Below are 22,944 nucleotides of genomic sequence, written 5' to 3'. Positions count from 1 at the left end.
CACACTGGGAGGCTGAGGTGGGAGGATTACTTGAGCCCAGGAGTTGGAGACCAGCCTGGGCAACATAGTGAGACCCTCATCTCTGCCAAATTTCAAAAAATTAGCCAGGCATAGTGGCACACGCCTGTGATCCCAGCTGCTTGGGAGGCTGAGGTGGGAGGATTGCTTGAGCCCAGGACGTTGAGGCTATAGTGAGCTGAGATTGTGCCATTGTACTCCAGCCTGGGCAACAGTGCAAGACCCGGTCTCTAAAAAATAAAAAGAAAAAAAAATAAGAACAGTGGTTTGTTGGGGCTGGAGGGAGGTGAAATGGGGAGCTAGTATTTAATGGGCACAGAGTTTCAACTGGGTAAGATGGAAAAGTTCTGGAGATGGACAGTGGTGATGGTTGCACAACAATGTGAATGCACTTAACACCACTGAATTGTACACTTAAAAAATGTTAAAGTGGGGAGACTGGGCGCTGTGGCTCACGCCTGTAATCCCAGCACTTTGGGAGGCTGAGGCAGGTGGATCACGAGGTCAAGAGATTGAGACCATCCTGGCCAACAAGGTGAAACCCCATCTCCACAAAAAATACAAAAATTAGCTGGGCGTGGTGGCGAGTGCCTGTAATCCCAGTTACTCGGGAGGCTGAGGTAGAAGAATCGCTTGAACCCGGGGGGCAGAGGTTGCAGTGAGCCAAGATCGCACCACTGCACTCCAGCCTGGGCGGCTGAGTGAGACTCTGTCTCGAAAAAAAAAAAAAAAAAAAAAATTTAAAGTGGTAAATTTTATGTTAAGTATATTTTATAACAAAAAAGGTTTAAAAAAATCCCCCCTTCATCTTCATCTATATTACCCATCAGTCCATGGACCCTAGAGGAAAATTGGGAGATTGTTGATTTAACCAAATTGGTCTCTGGACCTCATTCTCATCATGTGTGAAATGAAAGAGTTGGCTGGAGTTTCCACAATTTCACGTAGAGATGTTGAGTCAGAAGACAGGAGATGTGGGGAGGTAATCCTTACGGAAGGTAAGAGGCACAGCAGTATAGAAACGAATATTGACGCCTACTGGATTTGGATTTGGCTACAGGTCAGACATCTAAACTTTTTGTTTACAAATTTTTTAAATTTAAATTAGAAAACATTTCAAGCATACAGAAAATCCCTACATATAGTGATTGCTTACCACCAAAAATGAACAGATGTTAATATTTTGCCATATGTGTGTGATCTGCCAGCCTCTGCATCCCAAAGTGCTGGGATTACAGGCATGAGCCACCGTGCCTGGCCTATGTGTCTTGTTTAATAAATCTATTCTTACCCTGAATTGATAAAGATGTCTTTTCAATCTATGTCTTTTTTTCTCTTAAAAATTTCTGCTCTTTTTTAATTTTTCTATTTTCTTATTTATTTTTTTCTTTTCTTTGTTCTTTCTTCAGAGCAGATCTACTTTCTTTGAATTCTATAATCTAAAATTTTTAATTAACTTTTTATTTGGAAATAATTTCAAACTTAAAAATGTTGCAAAAATAAAAAATATGCAAAGAACACTCACAGGCTCTTTACCCAGATTCACCTACTGTTAGCATTTTACCCCATTTGTTTATCATTTGAAATAGATAATATATACAACATACTGGCCGGGCGCGGTGGCTCACGCTTGTAATCCCAGCACTTTGGGAGGCCAAGGCGGGCGGATCACGAGGTCAGGAGATCGAGACCACGGTGAAACCCAGTTTCTACTAAAAATACAAAAAAAATTAGCTGGGCGTGGTGGCGGGTGCCTGTAGTCCCAGCCACTCGGAGAGGCTGAGGCAGGAGAATGGCGTGAACCCGGAAGGCAGAGGTTGCAGTGAGCCAAGATCGCGCCACTGCACTCCAACCTGGGTGGCAGAGCGAGACTCCGTCTCAAAAAAAAAAAAAAAAAAAAAAAAAAATATATATATATATACACAACATACCATATATCATATCTAATATAATTTTTTCTTGACTGCTTGAGGATCAGTTACATACATGATGCTTTACCACTAAATACTTCAGTGTGTATTTCCTGTGAACAGGGATAGTCTAACATAACTACACTACCATTATTAACTTTATAACTTTACACTGCTTTGAATCTCCTGTGATATTCCAATTTTGTCAATTGCCAGTTTTTTTGTTCATGTTGATGTTCTTTATAGCATTTTTATAACCCCATGAGCCCTATAACCATTTTTCTTTTCTTTTTTTGTTTTTTGAGATGGAGTTTCACTTTGTTGCTTAGGCTGGAGTGCAGTGGCACAATATTGGCTCACTGCAACCTCTGCTTCCCAGGTTCAGGTGATTCTCTTGCCTCAGCCTCTTGAGCAGCTGGGAATACAGGTGCACTCCACCACGCCCGGCTAATTTTTGTATTTTTAGTAGAGACGGGACTTCACCATGTTGGCCAGGTTGGTCTCAAAGTCCTGACCTCAAGTGATCCGCCTGCCTCGGCCTCCCAAAGTGCTGGGATTATAGGCGTGAGCCACAGCGCCCGGCCTCAAGCCCTATAACCTTACGGCACTTTAAAAAAGTCCAATGATACAGAATCCAAACTAAGGGCAGGTGTAGCCTATAATTGTCATGTCTTTTTAGGTTCCTTTAATCTGAAACAGTTCCTCAACCTCTATTTGCCTTCTATGACATTGACATTTTTGAAGAACGCAGTCCTCCCCACCTTTTTAAATAGAACGTTTCTCATTTAGTGTTTATCTTATGTTTCCTTGTGATTAGATTTGGAATAATGCTGGAACATTGCAGAGACGTATTTTGCAGCACTGCATAGATGTAGTATTACGTCCTTCTCAGGGTATCACATCTGGAGGCACAGAATGTCTCTCTGCCCCTCATGGTTAATTTTGTTCACTTGCTTAAAGTATTGCCCTATTTCTCCACTGTACAATGACTGCTTTTTATTTTATTCCCCCCTCCCTTCCAACTCATGGCAATCTGGAGGGAGATACTTTTAGACCCTGCAAAAGTCCTGCTCCTCATCCAACATTTCCTCCTAGCTTTAGAATCCACTGATGATTCTTACCTGATCCAATCTTTGCCACCATGTCTGAAAATGATTCATTTAAAAGTTTTTAAGTTTTATTTTTCACATATAGGTCTTTGACCTGGAATAGATTTTGTGTATGGTGTGAGATAGGGATTGAATTCTATTTTCCCCCAGATGGCTAATCAGCTCCATTTGTTGAAGTTCATTCTTTCCCAGTTGGTAAGAAATGTCCACTTCTTCACACATTTTTTTCAGTACCGTATATTCTATTTCATTGGTCCATTTGTTTATCCTTGTGCCAAAACTATGAAGTCTTTATTGCCATAGCTTTATAATATATATTTATATAAATATATAATTGCCATCACTACATAATGTGGATTTATATAAATATATAATATATAATTGCTATAGCTTTATAGTATATATTTATATAATTGCTTTTTTATATATTATATAATTATATAAATATATAATTGCTGTTTTATATATTATATATTTATGTAGATATATAATTGCTATGTTTTATATATTATATATTTACATAAATACATAATTGCTATTGCTTTATAATAAATTTGTATATCTTATAGGGCATCTTCCATTATACTCTTCTCTAAAATTGTTAGCTATTCTTGCCATCCAGGCAGTTATATTCATTTTCACAACAACCCTCAGATTAAGCAATTGCCCAAGGTCCAAAAATCAGTAAGAGGGACTTGGAACCCAGGTCTGTCGGAGGCCAAAGCTCTTTTCATTACTTCCTGAGGTCCTGCCAAAGAGGTGGTTTTCTAGGCATGGAGAAGTAGAGGTCAGGGAATCAAGTGTGGTGAGAGAGAGAAGAGAAGTGAAGGAAGAAAGGCAGTTATCAGCTTGGTGTGGGTTTCGTCTCTGGGATATAGACTTTGCCAGCCAAAGGATGGAGCTTGAACTTAGCTGGCCGAACTGGAAACAGAAGATTGTAAGGAAAGGGACTGGGATCAGAGTTTCTTCTCCAGCACGGATTACCCACAGCTGTCCATGGGCAGGCACTTGTTACTTTCTGGCTGAGCAGGGCAGTGTGGCCGAAGGCTGAAAGGGGAACCTGCGGCTGCTTTTGTGCAGGGGTGGTGGTGATGAGGGTGATGTGGGGGGCTGGAAGGCATGGAGGGGAAAGGATCTGGCTGACTACCTGGAAGCCAGGACAGATCCCACCCCAGAAAGGCGCAGTAGGGGCTCTCATCCTCCACTAGCCCGCCCCTCCCTGCCTAATTAAGGACCCTAATCAGCTTGGGGAGATTAAGGGCTCTGGCCGGCTGTACCCACGCCCCCGCCCTGGCCTGGGCTGGCAAGGAAGACCTGTGGGCGGGCGTCAAAAGGGGGACCGGCCCTGTGACCCCTCACCGGGGCCGTGGGCCCGAGCCCCGGACTTCCCTGTAAGTGTCAGAGGCCCCTCCGCTGGGATATGGTCGGTCTGAGGGCGCGGGCGAGTCCCTGCTGATCCCTGACGCCTCCGACTGGGGGAGGGGTAGGCCGGGTGAGAGCGGGAAGCCGGGGCGGCAGAAGGGGGCTTCGGGGCGGTGTCCTTGGCCCCAGTTAGTCTTCCCAGCCTCTGGAGGGGGCGGTAGCAGCAGAATCATCCCATGGGTTACTCGGGCTTGGAGACATTCGGGGTTACGGGGAGAGCCCTAGGGGAGGCCAGGGGTCTCAGTCGCTCAGCCTGCTCCGTCTGTGTTCGCAGAAGCCGGCAATGACCGCCTGTGCCCGCCGAGCGGGTGGGCTTCCGGACCCCGGGCTCTGCGGCCCCACGCGGTGGGCTCCGGCCCTGCCCTGCCTCCCCCGGGCCCTGCCCTGGCTCCCGCTCCTGCTGCTCCTGCTCCTGCTGCAGCCCCCCGCCCTGTCTGCCGTGTTCACGGTGGGGGTCCTGGGCCCCTGGGCTTGCGACCCCATCTTCTCCCGGGCCCGCCCGGACCTGGCCGCCCGCCTGGCCGCCGCCCGCCTGAACCGCGACCCCGGCCTGGCAGGCGGTCCCCGCTTCGAGGTAGCGCTGCTGCCCGAGCCGTGCCGGACGCCGGGCTCGCTGGGGGCCGTGTCCTCCGCGCTGGCCCGCGTGTCGGGCCTCGTGGGTCCGGTGAACCCTGCGGCCTGCCGGCCAGCCGAGCTGCTCGCCGAAGAAGCCGGGATCGCGCTGGTGCCCTGGGGCTGCCCCTGGACGCAGGCGGAGGGCACCACGGCCCCTGCCGTGACCCCCGCCGCGGATGCCCTCTACGCCCTGCTTCGCGCATTCGGCTGGGCGCGCGTGGCCCTGGTCACCGCCCCCCAGGACCTGTGGGTGGAGGCGGGACGCTCACTATCCACGGCACTCAGGGCCCGGGGCCTGCCCGTCGCCTCCGTGACTTCCATGGAGCCCTTGGACCTGTCTGGAGCCCGGGAGGCCCTGAGGAAGGTTCGGGACGGGCCCAGGGTCACAGGTAGGCTCCCTTGCAGGGTGCGAGGAGGTCGGCGGGTCCTGCTGGCAGCCGGGCGGCGCCGCGAGCCAAGCCTCTGTCCGCAGCAGTGATCATGGTGATGCACTCGGTGCTGCTGGGTGGCGAGGAGCAGCGCTACCTCCTGGAGGCCGCAGAGGAGCTGGGCCTGACCGATGGCTCCCTGGTCTTCCTGCCCTTCGACACGATCCACTACGCCTTGTCCCCAGGCCCGGAGGCCTTGGGCGCACTCGCCAACAGCTCCCAGCTTCGCAGGGCCCATGATGCCGTGCTCACCCTCACGCGCCACTGTCCCTCTGAAGGCAGCGTGCTGGACAGCCTGCGCAGGGCCCAAGAGAACCGCGAGCTGCCCTCTGACCTCAATCTGCAGCAGGTAGACGGTCCCAGGAGGAGGGAAGAAGGCAAGGGAGAGGGGAGAGGACAGCCAAAGCGGGGAGAGGAGGATGCAGCCAATGGAGAAAGAACCACTGGCAGCTCTAGCTGTTTGGAGTTTCCTGGGTAATGTAGAGGCTCTGGCCCCACTTGGGGTCTCTTAGTGTACGAGGATTGCCTCCAGAGAGTAGGCAATGAGACCTCTCAAGTCCAGCATCAAGCAGTAAACTCTAATGAACTGTAAACTGCAAAACCTTTTGCAATTGGCTTCAAAGTAAACCCATTTCTACCACCACATACTCCCAGCTGTCTACAATAAATACTTGGTGTTCTTGAAAGCAGGAAGGAGGGAGGATGCCAATCCAAACTTCATCCTTAGTTCAGAGGTATTTCCTCTGGGGCCTCATCTGGTGGTCTTAGCTTTTCAAGGTCCTAGACACCTTGCAAGAAGCAGAAAGTTCCCTGGGTGGATCCAGGGGCAATCCTAACCAGATCCATAGTGTATTTCCAACATCCAGCTAATACCTAGAGATCCCCAAGTCCCCAGAATCCCAGTTCAGATCATCTAACTTTACTCCAGCCACAAAAGAGGACTAGAAACCACTATGAGAAGGGAATTTAGATGTCAATGGGCAGTGAATTAACCACCACAAAGGCCCAACTCACAGGGGGCTGCATGAGGGAAGGCTGTGGGTCGTAGGAGTTGCAATTTCCCATCAATGCCCCTAGATTCTTCCAAGAGGATTGGAGGTGGCCAATGGAGGGGGGTGGGGGTGGGTGCAGTGATGGGAATAGTCAGAAGAGAATACAAGTTAGGAATCATAGTGAGATGGGATGGAGAGAGGGTCGGTCAGTGGAGAGAGGGAGGTTGAGAAAGTAGAGAGAGAAAAGCCCTTCAGCTCTCAGTAAGTACCACGGCTGTCCTCTCCACTGCCCAAACTGCCCAAGCCTCTGAGTGTGTGAGTCACCCTTGATTCCTTGAATTCTTTGCCCCCACTTCCAGGCATCAAGCCCTGTTACTGTTACTTCCTAAAGATCATTTGAATTCATCCACCTTCTCCATCTTTACTGTCACTGCCCTGAGTCAGGCCACAGCACCCCCAGCCCAAATCCCAAAACATAATCTCTCAGATGGTCTCGGCTTCAACACTCACCTGCCTAACACCTTTCTCCACCCAACAAACAGATCGAGCTTCAGAAATCTGACAGATCTCACCCTGTCATGCCCCTGTTCAAAGCCTCACAGTGGCTTCTGTTGCCCTGTATAGATGCAGACCTCTCCACATGGCTTACCGGGTCTCCTGTCTTTCTCTCTCTTCCACCTCCCATGAACTTCAGCCAGACCAAGCTACTCTAGGTTCTCTAAATGTGTCCTTCTCTTTTGCCTCTGAGCTTCTGAGTGTGCTGTTTCCTCTCTTTTGTCCCTGCCTCTCCTGGATAATTCTGACTCATCCCCTGAAGGATGGTCACTTCTAACAGCTCCTTCTCTGTCCCCGGCCTAGGTTGGGGACACCCATTCCTGTCTCTGCAGCTCCCTCAGTTTCCCCTACTTTTACTCATTGCACTGCCTGAACACCCCTGTCTCTTTGGCAAGAAGAAAGGTTCCTTGATTCGGGGTCTGTCTTGTACACTGATACATCTTTAGTGCTCTGCACAGTGCCTGGCTCTCTGAGAGATGGCAACTGGGAATAATAGAGAGGCCTGATAAGATTGGGTGGTAACAATAGTGAAGGTTTTTTGTTTGTTTTGTTTTAGTTTAGTTTTTTGTTGTTGTTGTTGTTGTTGTTTTAAGGAAAAACAGAAAATAGAAGCCAACCAAAAGATAGATGAGAAGGCTTTTAGGTGAATGGTAGGTGATGAGATTAAAACTATATGCTGGACAACCAACAGGAAGAAGAGAGGATCTACAGGTGATGGAGAATTAGAATCAACCAATGGTCAGAGAGGAGGCTGAGTCCTGAAAAGAGGAACCAGTTAGTGGGGAGAGCAGATGTGACAGCCAATAGGGGAGGGAGGAAGAGATAGCCAATGGAGAAGGAGGAAGAGAGAGCCAATGGGGAGGGAGGAAGAGTTAGCCAATGGGGAGGGAGGAAGAGATAGCCAATGGGGAGGGATCCTGGGAACAACTAACTGGAAGGTGGCAACAGTGGATACCCTGGGCTTGACAGGCAGTGAAAGAATTGGCGCGGCCAGGGAATTCTGGTCTGTCTGTGGGCTGTGACCCCGACCTCTGAGCCCCTACTCTCCTTCTCCAGGTCTCCCCACTCTTTGGCACCATCTACGACGCGGTCTTCTTGCTGGCAAGGGGCGTGGCAGAAGCGCGGGCTGCCGCGGGTGGCAGATGGGTGTCAGGAGCAACTGTGGCCCGCCACATCCGAGATGCGCAGGTCCCTGGCTTCTGCGGGGACCTAGGAGGAGACGAGGAGCCCCCATTCGTGCTGCTAGACACGGATGCGGCGGGAGACCGGCTTTTTGCCACATACATGCTGGATCCTGCCCGGGGCTCCTTCCTCTCAGCCGGTACCCGGATGCACTTCCCGCGTGGAGGATCAGCACCCGGGCCAGACCCCTCGTGCTGGTTCGATCCAAACAACATCTGCGGTGGAGGTGAGGGCGAGCACCCCAGCCCCCACTGAGACAATCACCGTGGACCATCCACAAAGTGATGAAAGAGAGTGGACTCCTATCCTGTAATCCATCTTCGATGCCCTTCTAGGCCCTCTCCCAGCCCCTGGCTTGCACAGGACCCCTCTCTTGCTGAGCTCCAAAGCCCTCTTGGAAATTTTCTAGCATTCCCAGACTCTCCCCTTTGAGGAAACTACGACCTCCTCCTAGAGCCTCTCTGGGGCCCCATCCCCCTTTCCTGGAGGGGCCAGCATTTGGCATGACTCCATGCCTCCCTAGAGAAGAGGCCTCCCCTGGCATCGCTCCTCAGTATACCTCCTGTCACTGTCCCTTCAGGACTGGAGCCGGGCCTCGTCTTTCTTGGCTTCCTCCTGGTGGTTGGGATGGGGCTGGCTGGGGCCTTCCTGGCCCATTATGTGAGGTGAGTAGTGGAATGAGGTAAGTAGGAAGTGAGCTTGTGCCAGAAATGGAAGTCTACAGCAAAAACAGCAGGCTGGGTTCCCTCAAGAGTAGAAGAGGAGATTTTTCTTGGGGTGAGGGTGTTCTGGTGGGCTGGTAGAGTCCCAGGGGATGTCTGGTTTGGGGATGGCTGCCCTCCAGGACCCCTCCCCTGAGCCAACATGATCCCTCCACCCCATCCCCTGCTGGTCTCTTCTCACGGACCTTGGTGCCCTTGGTGGAGATGACCTCTTTCTCCACCAGGCACCAGCTACTTCACATTCAAATGGTCTCCGGCCCCAACAAGATCATCCTGACTGTGGACGACATCACCTTTCTCCACCCACATGGGGGCACCTCTCGAAAGGTGGGGGAGGCAGACAGGCAGGAGCCAGTTGTCTTCTTTCTGTAAATTTGGTTCCTTCCCTGGGCCAGTCCGGACCCCAGCTCCCTACTTGGGAAGCCTGATTTCTACCCCAGTTCTGTCCCAAGTCTGAAGTCTAGGGATCAGCACCCTCATCTGTGCAATAAGGGTAACAGTACCTGTCCTGACTACTTTCCTGGCGGGGAGGTGAAGCTCCAACAAGAAAATGAATGTTTGCTTTGTAAACTGTAAAGCTTGCACTTGGGGAGTAATGTCATTATCACCTTCCCTCATTGAGATTCCTTTGCCTCCCATCTTTAAATCCCCAAAACAGCCTGACCTCAACCCAGGACTCTGACACCAGAATATATTTTGACCTCTTGCATTGACCTCTACCTGCTAGGTGGCCCAGGGGAGTCGATCAAGTCTGGCTGCCCGCAGCATGTCAGACATTCGCAGTGGCCCCAGCCAACCCTTGGACAGCCCCAACGTTGGTGTCTATGAGGTGAGCCTGCCCCCAGCCAGAGAGACAGTGAGGGAAGAATGCTCAGGCCCTGGGCAGAGGGGAGGTGCACTCTCAAGAGGACATGCAGTCATGTCAAATCCTGCAGGCTCCAGGAGATGGGGGATGGGAGCCCAGACAGGATCTAGGGAAAGGTCATGGATCCCTCAAAGGGAAGCACCTAGGAATCTTCCCTCCCCAAGGATTTTTCTCTAGCCACTATCTGGGTAAGTGCTCCTCAAAAGCTAATCACAGTGACCCAGAGACTGGAGGCTGGAGCTGCCAGGGAGCATGCTGGGACCAGCATGTAACCTGGTGTGGCCACTGAGACCATCTCCAGCCTGGTCAGAGCATCTGGCCCTGCCGCTCACCATTTCCACCCCATCCAGACCAGACTCAGGAATAGCAACCCCTAGAGGAGGAAAAGAAAGTCACAAAAAAGTGTTAGGACATTAACTTTGGGGCTGGTAAATCTGAATGTGGTCAAGTGGAGGGGAGATAATGAGAACAGATTCAGAGAGAGCTGAGAGTGCTGAGCAAATCAAGAGAGTAGAAATTTAGAGCTCCTGGGCTTCAGGTCATGGGAAGGAATGCAGAGGCTCCTATCATGTCACCTAGAGATCATCACGGCCAAGTCTCAGAGGAGGCACTATTGTCATTTGGGGCAGATTGTCCTAAATTGTATGGGACTACTCTGTGCCTTGAAGAATGTTTAGTGTTTCTTGTCTCTGGCCCTGTCCACTAAATGTAGCTCCTAGTTTTTGTGACAGTTAAAAATTTCCCCACATTTATTTCCAGATGCTCCTTAGGGGTCAGTACTAAACCCCAATTCCCTTCTAAATTCCCTTCTTGTCCAAATCCCTTAGAAACAGACAGGGTCACCTGCATAATTAGCGAGATCCAGGGCAAGATAGAAATGAGAGGCTCCTCGTTCATTCATGATGATGGCAGGAGGTCACTGAACCAAGCTCCGGCCCTTCAGAGCACGAGGCCCTGTGTGACTGCACAGGTCCCATGCCCACGAACCGGCCCTGCCAACAGTTGAAGATGAGGTCCGGCATCCGGAGGGGAGCTGTCTGTAGTTCAGTTAGTTTTCAATAAAGCCTGATCTACCCAGATTTTTTACTGCCAGAACATGCTGTCTCATGGCAGTGGATGGTGATGAGGGTTGCAATGTCGATGACACTTGTGGTTGTATTAATACACTTAATAGGACTATTGGTGGGCACACCTGGGGTGGTGAGGACAGCCATCCATGGCTTCTGAATCTCTGTCATCCAGGGGTGGGCCCTCTCCCAGCTGGCTGTGAAGTGGATGGGCATACATCAAACCCCTTGCTTCAATGCGTTTTGTCACATGGAAGATGCATTCTGGGACAGTGAGCCAATGGAAATGGCGGGGGAGGGGTTCTAGGGCTCCCCATCGTGGGATTTTGAGAGACTGAGTTCCCTACCCCCATCCTCTTTGCTGCAGGGAGACAGGGTTTGGCTGAAGAAATTCCCAGGGGATCAGCACATAGCTATCCGCCCAGCAACCAAGACGGCCTTCTCCAAGGTAAGACGTGGGCCTGTGATGGGGCCTAGGTGGCCATTGGTTTCTCCCTTCTTGCCTTCTCTTTGCAGCTGGGTACAGAGGTAGGTCTCAGTTAAGTGTCCCCTCTGGCTGAGTGTGGCGGCTCATACGTATAATCCTGGCACTTTGAGAGGCAGATGTGAGGGATGATCACCTGAGGCCAGGAGTTCAAGACCAGCCTGGGCAACATAAAGAAACTCTATCTCTCCAAAAATTTAAAAATTAGCTGGGTGTGGCATCACATGCCTGTAGTCCCAGCTACTCTTTGGAGGGTGAGGAGGGAGGATTGTTTGAGCCTGGGAGTTGGAGGTTACCGTGGGCTGTGATCATACTACTGTACTCCAGCCTGGGTGACAGAGCAAGACCCTGTCAAAATTAAGGAAAAAAAAAAAAAAGTGTTTCCTCCACCCTGGAGGAGGCTTTCATTATTCTCTGTCACACCACTAGTTCTTTCCTTTGATCTTGTTGCAATGTGCAATTGTATGTTCATCTGTCTGCTTGCTTGTTTCTGCCTCTCTCGCTGGACTTGTAAGCTGAGTGAGGGCCTCCTTATTCCCCTCCATTGTAACCCAGCACCCAACACAGTGTCTGGAACATTAGAGAGACCCAGTGAATGTTTGTTGAGCTAATGATAGAAAATAAAAAATGAGTCCGGTTCTGTCAGGCCAATTGTGCAGAATAGCCCTAGACGTTCTGAATGAAGTGGCAGGTTGGCAAGAAGGCTGTAATGGCTTATTCTGGTCCTTACAACCTTAGCGTCTCCCTTTACCTCCACGCCATGCAGCCTGGGCCTGGCCTCCTTCCCTGATTCCTCTACAGGAGCTCTTGGTCACAGATGCAGTGACTTAAGTGGACTATGTGTATGGGGGTTAATGAACTTGATCACCAGTTAACACCAGGTGTTTAAAATGAAAAGTATCGGGGCACGGTGGCTCATGCCTGTAATCCCAGCACTTTGGGAGGCCGAGGCGGGCGGATCACGAGGTCAGGAGATCAAGACCATTCTGGCCAACATGGTGAAATCCCATTTCTACTAAAATACAAAAAAAATTAGCCGGGCGTGGTGGCAGGCGCCTGTAGTCCCAGCTACTGAGGAGGCTGAGGCAGGAGAATGGCGTGAACCCAGGAGGCGGAGCTTGCAGTGAGCCGAGATCGCGCCACTGCACTCCAGCCTGAGCAACAAAGCAAGACTCTGTCTCAAAAAAAAAAGAAAGAAAGAAAAGAAAAGTATCCCCTTATTGGGCATGTGGAGGGAAAAGCTGGAAAGGGCAGCAGTCAGCCAGCTTGGCCACCATTTTTTCCAGCATGCCCCGATTGTGAGGGCACTGTCCTGCAGAGCAGTCAGTCCTGTCTTCCCTACCTTGGGGAGGGTGGGGGTCTCAGACCTGACTGACACAATGATGTAACGCCAAGCAAAGCAGCCCCCGGCCAGGTTGCAGGCACGCGCCATTTCTGGTGTCCTTTGAAAGTGGCACAGCTTCAGGCCGGGCACGGTGGCTCACGCCTGTAATCCCAGCACTTTGGGAGACTGAGGTGGATGGACCACCTGAGGTCAGGCGTTCAAGACCAGACTGGCCAGCATAGCAAAACCCCATCTCTACTAAAAATACAAAAATTAGCCAGGCATGATGGCACACACCTGTAATCCCAGCTATTCAGGAGGCTGAGACGGGAGAATTGCTTGAGCTCAGGATGCAGAGGTTGCAGTGACCCGAGATTGCACAACTGCAATCCAGCCTGGGTGACAGAGTAAGACTCTGTCTAAAAAAAAAAAAAAAATACATAAACAAAAGAAAAGAAAGAAAGTGGCACCGCTCCTCCCTGGCTCTCCCAGCAAAGGCTGTTAAATCAGAAGGAGAAGATGGTGGTTTCAGGAGCTTCTCCTTCATGAGCTGTTTCCCTTAAGACCCAGGCAGTTCAGAGTTTTATGGTTGGGGCCAGGTGTGGTGGCTCAGGCCTATAATCCCAGCACTTTGGGAGGCTGAGGTGGGAGGATCATTTGAAGCCAGGAGTTCAAGACCAGCCTGGGCAATATAGCAAGGCCCCCATCTCTACAGAAAAAAAATTGAAAATGTTATCTAGGCATGGTGGCACAAGCCTGTAGTCCCAGCTATTCAGGAGGCTGAGGCAGGAGGATCCCTTGAACCGAGGAATGCAGGGTAGCAGTGAATTATGATCATGCCGCTACGCTCCAGTCTGGGCAACAGAGTGAGACCTCGTGTCTAAAAAAAAAGGCTTATGATCAATAAATCCGAACCTGCCTGGGTCCCGATCACCAATGCAAAGTTGTCTTTTCATTCACAGCATTAGGCTAAACCATACTCAGTATCCGAACAGTGGCCTTTGACTGTATTGTTTTTTCCAAAAATAGAACCATGTGCAGAAGAGAGCCCCCCTACATACCCTATCAACCATTTCATCCACCATTTGTAAAAATCTCATCTTCTGAGTCTGGATACTCAAAAACAGATCTTGATTAACAGCCCCTTCCCCACATTGCCCCGGGCAGAAAATGCCAGTCAACTTCCCCCTCTCAGCTCCAGGAGCTCCGGCATGAGAACGTGGCCCTCTACCTCGGGCTCTTCCTGGCTCGGGGAGCAGAAGGCCCTGCGGCCCTCTGGGAGGGCAACCTGGCTGTGGTCTCAGAGCACTGCACGCGGGGCTCTCTTCAGGACCTCCTCGCTCAGAGAGAAATAAAGCTGGACTGGATGTTCAAGTCTTCCCTCCTGCTGGACCTTATCAAGGTGTGTGTCGGGGGCTGGTAGGGTGATGTCCTGGGGGCAGGGATGGGGAGCAAGGGAACCAAGCAGGCTGAGGCTGCCTCTTACCCTACCCATTCCAAGGGAATAAGGTATCTGCACCATCGAGGCGTAGCTCATGGGCGGCTGAAGTCACGAAACTGCATAGTAGATGGCAGATTCGTACTCAAGATCACTGACCACGGCCACGGGAGACTGCTGGAAGCGCAGAAGGTGCTGCCGGAGCCTCCCAGAGCGGAGGGTAAGAGTCCCCTGCGCAGACGAGCATCCACCGGGATCCCCATAATTTCAAGGGCCTCTCCCCCGCTTCCTCCCTACCTCTGCCCTCGCACTCTCTCCATCCCACATCCACCAGACACAAGTCCTGCTACAGAAAAGATCTCGTGGCCTCTGAGAGGGTGGGCTCTGTGACTGCGGAGACGGAGACGGGGCTGCTGGGGGCGGGACTTGTGCCTGAGCTGCCTGCAGCCGGGTTTGCTCTAATTGGAAGTTTGCCTGAGGGTGGGGCTTGTGCCCAAGAGACGGAGCCTTACCTGGGCACCACCTTGTCTGAAGGGCAAGGCCTGTTTGTGAGGGCCAGGCTTTCTCTGAGATGGCTCCTAGAGATGGTTGTAGGGCTGGTCTCAGGTTGCAGGGTCTCAGACTGGTCTCAGGCTGCAGGGTTGGTGGTGTCTGGGTGCCAACCTGGGCTTTCTGGTGAGGGCGGGAGTCTTTCCCCAGCAGCCCCTCAGCCCCTTCCCCATCCCCAGACCAGCTGTGGACAGCCCCGGAGCTGCTTAGGGACCCGGCCCTGGAGCGCCGGGGAACGCTGGCCGGCGACGTCTTTAGCTTGGCCATCATCATGCAAGAAGTAGTGTGCCGCAGTGCCCCTTACGCCATGCTGGAGCTCACTCCCGAGGGTAAGGCTGCCCTGTGCGTGGAGTTCGGGCCAGAGGGGCACCCTGCAGTTAGAACAGAGCCAGCCTCACTATTTCCTCTAAAGCAAAGCCCAGTGATGAAACTCAGTTATACGGAAGCCCCCTTAAAGCTGGCGTCTGCAGGTCTGGGTGCAGAAAGCCGTGCATGGTCAGGGTGGGGAGGGTGGTTCATTAGGTCCCAGACCACAACAGCTTCCTCTTTCTTGATCCTGGACCCAAACTGCTCCCACAACTGACAGAACAGGCTCCTCTCTGTTCTCAGGGGTCCCTGGGAGGAGCAGGGGAGGAAGAGTGTGTAAGAGGTAGTCCAGTCTGATTCCAATCTGCATCCCTTCTCCACAGGACTCTGAGCAAGCTACTTGATCACCTATCCCTCACTTGTCTTACATACAATAAATGTTAGTTTCTTTGCCTGTGTCACCTCTTACTGACCCCCAGAGTTCGAAGTCCTCTTGTTCCTCCTAGCGACCCCCTTCCACACTATACTGTCCCTCCACATACACACACTGAAGCTCTGACGTAAAGAAACCCCTGCCAGGCACCCCCTCCCACATCTTGGTCTTCAACAGTCAGGCCAGGGTCAGAGGCAGCTTTTGTGTTCTGGGGCACTCCTCCTCACTGTCCCTTCATGCCTCCAGAAGTGGTGCAGAAGGTGCGGAGCCCCCCTCCACTGTGTCGGCCCTTGGTGTCCATGGACCAGGCACCTGTCGAGTGTATCCACCTGATGAAGCAGTGCTGGGCAGAGCAGCCGGAACTTCGGCCCTCCATGGACCACACCTTCGACCTGGTCAGGGGCTGGGAGTGGGCAAGGACTGGGCTGGCCTCTGGGATCCCAGCTGCTTGTCAGCAACCTGAGACAGCTGCAGGCAGGCAGGCTGGCAGGACCTCTGACCTTCCAGGCTACCTCCTAAGGAGTAGCCTGAGGACTCCCGGTTTGGTGGGGCAGAATTAGAATGGGGGCTGTGGAGGCTTTTGGAGTGGGAGATAGAGTTCTGTCTGGGTGGGAGGAATATTCAATTCAATTCAAATAACATTGATTGAGAACCAAGTATGTGCTTGGCCTGCTGTGACAGAAGGATCCTTGGCCTGGGAGTCCAACGATTGGGCTGGCTCCAGTGCCCTGTCAATTACTAGCTGAGAACAACTGACCTCTGGGAACCCTGATTTCCCACGTGCCTCCTAATCATGTCTGAAAACATAGTGCCCAGCACCCCAGGGGTGCTTGACGAATAGTAGATGAATGGTGGCGGGGGGGGGGGGGGTTCAGAGTGAACAGCTCTGTGAGAGGGCCCATGAGGGGGGGCATAAAGAGGGCATGGCAACCCAGGTCTTCAGCAGCTTCACCAGCTTCCTTCTACTGCTAGTTCAAGAACATCAACAAGGGCCGGAAGACGAACATCATTGACTCGATGCTCCGGATGCTGGAGCAGTACTCTAGTAACCTGGAGGATCTGATCCGGGAGCGCACGGAGGAGCTGGAGCTGGAAAAGCAGAAGACAGACCGGCTGCTTACACAGATGCTGCCTCCGTGGGTGCCAGTGGGAAGGGGTGGCCTGGGAGGGCAGCTGGAGCCCAGCCAGGCAGAGTGGCCCCCAGGTGACCTCACTGCCTGCCATCCCTAGGTCCGTGGCTGAGGCCTTGAAAACGGGGACACCAGTGGAGCCCGAGTACTTTGAGCAAGTGACCCTGTACTTCAGTGACATTGTGGGCTTCACCACAATCTCTGCCATGAGTGAGCCCATTGAGGTTGTGGACCTGCTCAACGATCTCTACACACTCTTTGATGCCATCATTGGTTCCCACGATGTCTACAAGGTGAAGTGTGTAGGGGACAAGCCCTCCTGACCTTCAATTCAGCTTCACCAGCCTCCAGCCCAGCCCTTCTTGCGCAGCCCCTAGCCTACCTGCCCAATCAATCTTCTTTCCCAGACCTCCTGTCCTTTATTTATTCCTCCAATCCCCAGCTCAGTCCTTCCACTAGCAACCTGGTTCTGCACTAACCCCAGGTGGGCCCGGTGACAAGAGGCAATCACTTCGTGTACTGGGGGAGGAATGCTCAAAAGAAAATTCACACAACTCCTTCTTCCCCCAGGTAGAGACAATAGGGGACGCCTATATGGTGGCCTCGGGGCTGCCCCAGCGGAATGGGCAGCGACACGCGGCAGAGATCGCCAACATGTCACTGGACATCCTCAGTGCCGTGGGCACTTTCCGCATGCGCCATATGCCTGAGGTTCCCGTGCGCATCCGCATAGGCCTGCACTCGGGTAACTCCCGGGTCTTCCCAGGCTCCAGCCCATCTCCCTCTTTAGGGCCTGGCTCCAGATTTCCTGTAGAGGAGGCAACTCATGGAGCGGGGAGTGGGGTTTACCTTGAAGAGGATGCACTTAACAAGGCTTATTTGGGGAGCTGGTGGAGATAATGGGTGCGAAGATCCCCCAAGGCCCTACCTAGGTGCAGCCCAGCTGCCGGCCCTGCCAGCCCCGCCGACCCCCAGCATTTCCACAGGTCCATGCGTGGCAGGCGTGGTGGGCCTCACCATGCCGCGGTACTGCCTGTTTGGGGACACGGTCAACACCGCCTCGCGCATGGAGTCCACCGGGCTGCGTGAGTGTGACGGGGACAAGACGGGGAGGTAGGTGGGAGGGGGACACAGGAGGTGAGTCCCGAGCTCACGGCGTCCCCCACCGCCACAGCTTACCGCATCCACGTGAACTTAAGCACCGTGGGGATTCTCCGTGCTCTGGACTCGGGCTACCAGGTGGAGCTGCGAGGCCGCACGGAGCTGAAGGTGAGGCAGGGCCCCGCCCCCTCCCGGAGGCCCCGCCCTGTCCTGAGGCACCGCCCATCCCGGGCCGCGGCTGCAAACCTCAGTTCACCCTTCCTGACCCAGCTCCCAGTTCCATCCAGACCTCGAGATCTCCCACCCCTCACCCCAGTCCTCCTAAGTCCTTCCCTCTCCCATGTCTCCCCAGGGCAAGGGCGCCGAGGACACTTTCTGGCTAGTGGGCAGACGCGGCTTCAACAAGCCCATCCCCAAACCGCCTGACCTGCAACCGGGGTGAGGGGCCGGCCTCCGCGGCAGGGCGAGGGACGAGGGACCCCTGCCTCCTGCTCTGTGTCTGACCCCCCGCGCGCGAGGCAGCGATGACGTGGGCCCTGCCCTCCCACCCCACGCCCCATTCCCCTTCCCTCCCACCCCACGCCCCATTCCCCTTCCCTCCCCCCACGCCCCATTCCCCTTCCCTCCCACCCCACGCCCATTCCCCTTCCCCCCCCCCATTCCCCTTCCCTCCCACGCCCCATTCCCCTTCCCTCCCACGCCCCATTCCCCTTCCCTCCCACGCCCCATTCCCCTTCCCTCCCACGCCCCATTCCCCTTCCCTCCCACGCCCCATTCCCCTTCCCTCCCACGCCCCATTCCCCTTCCCTCCCACGCCCCATTCCCCTTCCCTCCCACGCCCCATTCCCCTTCCCTCCCACGCCCCATTCCCCTTCCCCCCCCCCTTCCCCTTCCCTCCCACGCCCCATTCCCCTTCCCCTTCCCTCCCACGCCCCATTCCCCCCCCCCTTCCCCTTCCCCTTCCCTCCCACGCCCCATTCCCCTTCCCTGAGGCCACCGCCCGCTCCTTACAGGTCCAGCAACCACGGCATCAGCCTGCAGGAGATCCCACCAGAGCGGCGACGGAAGCTGGAGAAGGCGCGGCCGGGCCAGTTCTCTTGAGAAGTGAGGCCCGGCCCCGGACAGGTGCTGCCCCCTCGGCCCGCACCCCAGCTGCCGCGTCCCCTCTGCTGCCTGCAGAACATCCCACCCAAGCCGGGTGTCCCGATCCCTTTCTGGCTTAGAGCCCAAGCTCGTTCCTAAACCCCGGGGCTTCCCCTGGGAGGGAAGCACCCGCTGCAGGAATTTTGGCTCAGTAGATCTGGAGTGGTTTGGGAATCCAGGCTTAGGAAACTCTGTAATCGGGGCCTTCTGTGACCCCTCCCCTGGCCCTATCTCATCCCCAGCGCATAAACCTGGCTTCCCCAGAAGCCTCACAGGCTGTGCACTGCACGAGAGACAACTCTAGGGGGCAGCAGTCACCAGAGGACAATGTGAAAGCAGAAGCCGTGCCCACTCCCCTCCTGCAAGAAACTGACCCGTGACCCGCTCCTTCCTAGGTGAACCCCCATGACTCCTTTCCTCGAGTCCCCTCTGAGATACCCCTCTTTTCCTCAGGATTGTTCTGGAAGGTCCTTTTCCTGAAAGTTGCTGCTATAGGTGACTGGAAGTCTGTCTAATGCTGGTGGACTCTGCCCAGCTCTGCCTCAAAGGATTTTGGGCCTTTACAAGAGCTGGTTGCAAAACCAGCCATGTGACCTTGGGAAAGTGTCATGCACTCTCTGCTGTGATCCCCTCAGTGGCAAAATGAGGGGTGACCTAAATGGCGCCCATGGCCCCTGTGCACCTGACAGCTGGGTGGCTTGTGGCCCTCAGCCCCAGGAACCCTGAGTCCATCAGGGGATGTGAGGTTCAGGGATTCTCCACTTCCCAGTGTCTCTCAGGAACCCAGGAAGGAGGATCTGGGATTGATGCCCCGACCCCAGAGGAAGTGGAGTTCTGTTCCACCAGAGCAGGGTTTGTCACATGGCCTGAGGGGGCAAGGGCTCCTGTTTAGCCTCAAGCTTCATTCCTATCTCCATCCCCCACCAGTCAGGAACTGGCTGCTGCTTCTGTGGGCATAATCAGGGAACTTGCCCAAGTGCAGAGAAAAGCTTGCTTCAAGGCTTTGAGGAAAGGAAATTGTGCCACACCTTGACTAACCAGAATATCCAAAGAAGAGCAGCTTTCTCTGTTTAACTGGGAGCTGCTGAGCAAGCAGTTGGACAGAACATCCTCTCTGCTTAGAATTTTTTTTTTTTTTTTTTTTTTTTTTTGAGTATCACTTTGTCACCTAGGCTGGAGTGCAGTGCACTGACACAATCTCGACTCACTGCAACCTCCTCCTCTCTGGTTCAAGTGATTCTCCTACCTCAGCCTGCCGAGTAGCTGGGATTACGGGCACCCGCCACCACGCCCGGGTAATTTTTTTGTGTGATTTTAGTAGAGATGGGGTTTCACCATGTTGCCCAGGGTGGTCTTGAACTGACCTCAAGTGATCTGCCCACCTTGGCCTCCCAAAGTGCTGGGATTACAGGTGTGAGACACCGCGCCTGACCTTTGCAACAATTATCAATGCCCTGTCCTGGCAAGTCCCCAGTTGAAGTTTCCTTTGTGAAACTCTGACCTTCCAGAGCCTGGGCCTTGGCACATTTGACTCTTGGTGTCCGTCACCATTGCTACAGACCCTGGAAGAAGTTTGCAGCAGGCTAGGAAACCACCTAGGCTGCCACCAGAGGTAGTGAGTATCCAGTCCCTGGAGGTGTGAAGGCAGAACTGGAGACATCATTGACCAGGGATATGACGGTGAGAGGGAATTCCAGAACTAAACCTTCACTACGCCAAGTGTGGTTGGCCGGCCAGGGTCGGCACTGCCTTCGAACTCGTTAGAAATGAAGGATCGCAGGGCCCCACCCCAGACCTGCTGAGTCCGGATCTGCATTTTAACAAGTTCCTACAAAATATTGACACGCTCATTAAAGTTTCTGAATCATAGAACTGAATCACCCTAAGATCTTTAAATCTTAGAATCTCTAAGATCTCATAAAGCTAGGCTACAAACTAGTCACCAAACTTGGTTTGTTTGGCCTATAGAGTGTTTTGTTTTGAGCTAACATTTAAAAATCAAGAGCTTCCACATTTTAAAAATGTATAGCAGATTTCTCTCTTCTCTCAAAATCAGAAGCCCCACAATGGTGCTTGTGTCACCACTTAACCACATTCTGCTGCAGCTAAAGAGCAACAGTCCCCCTTATCCAGATGTCACCACTCCCCACAAGCTCCAAGACACCAAGATTTTCTGAACATTCCTTTATATTCCTGCCTGGTGCCTGTAGACATTGAGCTTAGGACTCCTTAGCAGGTATTAGGATTATAGGGGCTCCTGGAGGGGGCTTTGCCTTTTTTTTTTTTTTTTTTAACTGATTCATGACTTCCACAAGCTTAGTGGCGATCCCCTCCTTCCTAAAGGTAAAGGAAGAATGTATCGAACATCAAGAATCCAGCACTTGTAAGTTCTGGTTACCGAAGGTGATGTTGCTAGAGAGAGCAATTTAGTGCCATTTTAAAATCATTTTAAATTGAGTTTAAATAGATGAATTAAAGATTAAAAACAAAACAAAACCCGGACATGCACACACACACATTTTTAAAAGTTATTTACATTCTTGAAGATTTTCCTTAAGATTTTCTCTGTACTTAGGTCCCAGGGATTGAAGGGCAGATTCACATCTCTGGCCTTGGACCTGACTGTGTGGATAGAGCTCTCAGTCTCCTGTCTCTTCCCTCCCATACCCGACCCTGCAGCCCTTCCCCTTCCTTCCCTCTCTCCCTGCCTGCAAGGGCCTGGAGTAGTTAATGGTGTGTGATTTCAGCGGCCTCAAGGAAGAGTCCAGGATTAGGTGCAGAGGGATTAGCTGGGACAGGCTTGGGCAGGGCTCCTCCCGGGAGCAGAGGAGGATGAGCCAGAGGGCAGACCCAGTTTGAGGTAGAAGTGGAGTGTGCAGGGCTGAGCCGATTCCTTCCCAGCTCCACTCAGCCTCCTTCCCAGGCTGGCCTCCAGCTCAAGTGACCAGATGTGACAGAAGAGCCCTGACACCTCCCCAGCTAGAAGAACTTGGGGAACCCCCACCCCAGAGTTCACAGATCTAGTGGGAGAAGAGAAGGGAAAAGATGAAGCCTCAGCCTCCTCTCTGCGCCTCAGCCTCTCCTTTCTCTGTTCCTGTCTCCCTCTCTGCTCTATTCTCCTCTCTTTGTGTCCCCACAGTCCCCTTTCTGCCTGGCAGTCTCTCTCTGCCTTTCTCTGCAGTTTTCACCATTCTCTGGAAATCTTATTTCCTGGACCCAGTCAGTTATCCAGTCTCAGGGCTCTGCTGAATCAAGTCCTCCCCACCCTGTTCCTGGGGCCTGGGCAACTCCCAGCGCATGAGAGCACCGGGGCCTGGCCTGGTCACTGGGCATCCCCCACCTTCAGATGTGTTTACACTACCTCTGCCAGCTGGCATGCGCCAGGAGCCCACACTTGGGGTTGTCCTTGCCTTGGAGATGGCTCTGTAGCTGGCAGAGCAGTGATGGCCAAAGCAGGGACCTCTCATAGCTGCTGCTTCAATTCCCACAGCAGAGACTACAGCGTGTCCCAGGGCTCACCTGGCGCCTTTTATTTATTTATTTTTTTTGTGCTGCTCCTCAGTGTCTGGGCCTGTTCCCTTTCCCATCTGCAGTGGATCCCAGGCACCCCCCTTTGAGGAGGTGGGGTGAACTGCTCCTTGGCAGGGATTTGTGACACTGCATTGCTGGGCTGTGTTCCCCGGGCTCTTCTAGACCCTGCACCGTGGATACCAGGCCATGTGCCGTGGTATTTGGGTCCTGGGAGGGTGGCTGAAATAAAGGCGTGCTGTCTTCCATGTCATGGTGTGTGCTGCTTTTAGCCCGGAAGGTAGTCTCGACACCCCCATCTCTGGAACGCTCAGCCCTGGCGTTTCCAGGGAGGGTTTCAGATAGGGTTGAACCTTAGAGATGGCCTGAAGAGGGGAAGTGGCTGGGGCCAACAGCCCCCAGGAACTCCTCTACTCAGAGAACCAGTTGGGGAAGTCTCAGGCCTCTCAGGCTGCTGGAAAAGACCAGGGTCTCTGATGCTTTTGAGGTGGGTGATGTGGCTTCATCCCTTGATTGTATGCAGGAGAGAAGAAGGAAGAGAAGGACGGAGCTTGTCTATGCCATGACTCCATGACCCATGGACCATCACCTACAACCACGGGAGCCAGAGTCCAAGACTGAAG

General features: G+C 53.0%; 1 protein-coding gene across 1 annotated transcript; it reads left to right on the top strand.

The window, feature by feature from the left end:
- The first annotated feature begins 4,316 nt into the window (after nt 1-4,316).
- Nucleotides 4,317-22,569, top strand: GUCY2D (guanylate cyclase 2D, retinal). Its single transcript, XM_003274640.3, has 20 exons — nt 4,317-4,428; nt 4,734-5,463; nt 5,547-5,851; nt 8,106-8,457; nt 8,812-8,896; nt 9,178-9,280; nt 9,681-9,782; nt 11,253-11,333; nt 13,889-14,095; nt 14,195-14,351; nt 14,860-15,009; nt 15,666-15,814; nt 16,392-16,555; nt 16,650-16,842; nt 17,120-17,294; nt 17,536-17,634; nt 17,724-17,818; nt 18,003-18,088; nt 18,664-18,775; nt 22,356-22,569. Exons 2-19 carry the CDS (start codon nt 4,743-4,745, stop codon nt 18,749-18,751), a joined length of 3,312 nt encoding a protein of 1,103 aa, XP_003274688.1. The 5' UTR covers nt 4,317-4,428; nt 4,734-4,742; the 3' UTR covers nt 18,752-18,775; nt 22,356-22,569.
- Nucleotides 22,570-22,944: the final 375 nt, after the last annotated feature.

Source organism: Nomascus leucogenys, chromosome 19, assembly GCF_006542625.1.
Source record: "Nomascus leucogenys isolate Asia chromosome 19, Asia_NLE_v1, whole genome shotgun sequence".
NCBI lineage: Eukaryota > Metazoa > Chordata > Mammalia > Primates > Hylobatidae > Nomascus > Nomascus leucogenys.
The sequence above is the reverse complement of the archived record's forward strand: the minus strand, read 5'-3'. Positions and strand labels throughout refer to the sequence as shown.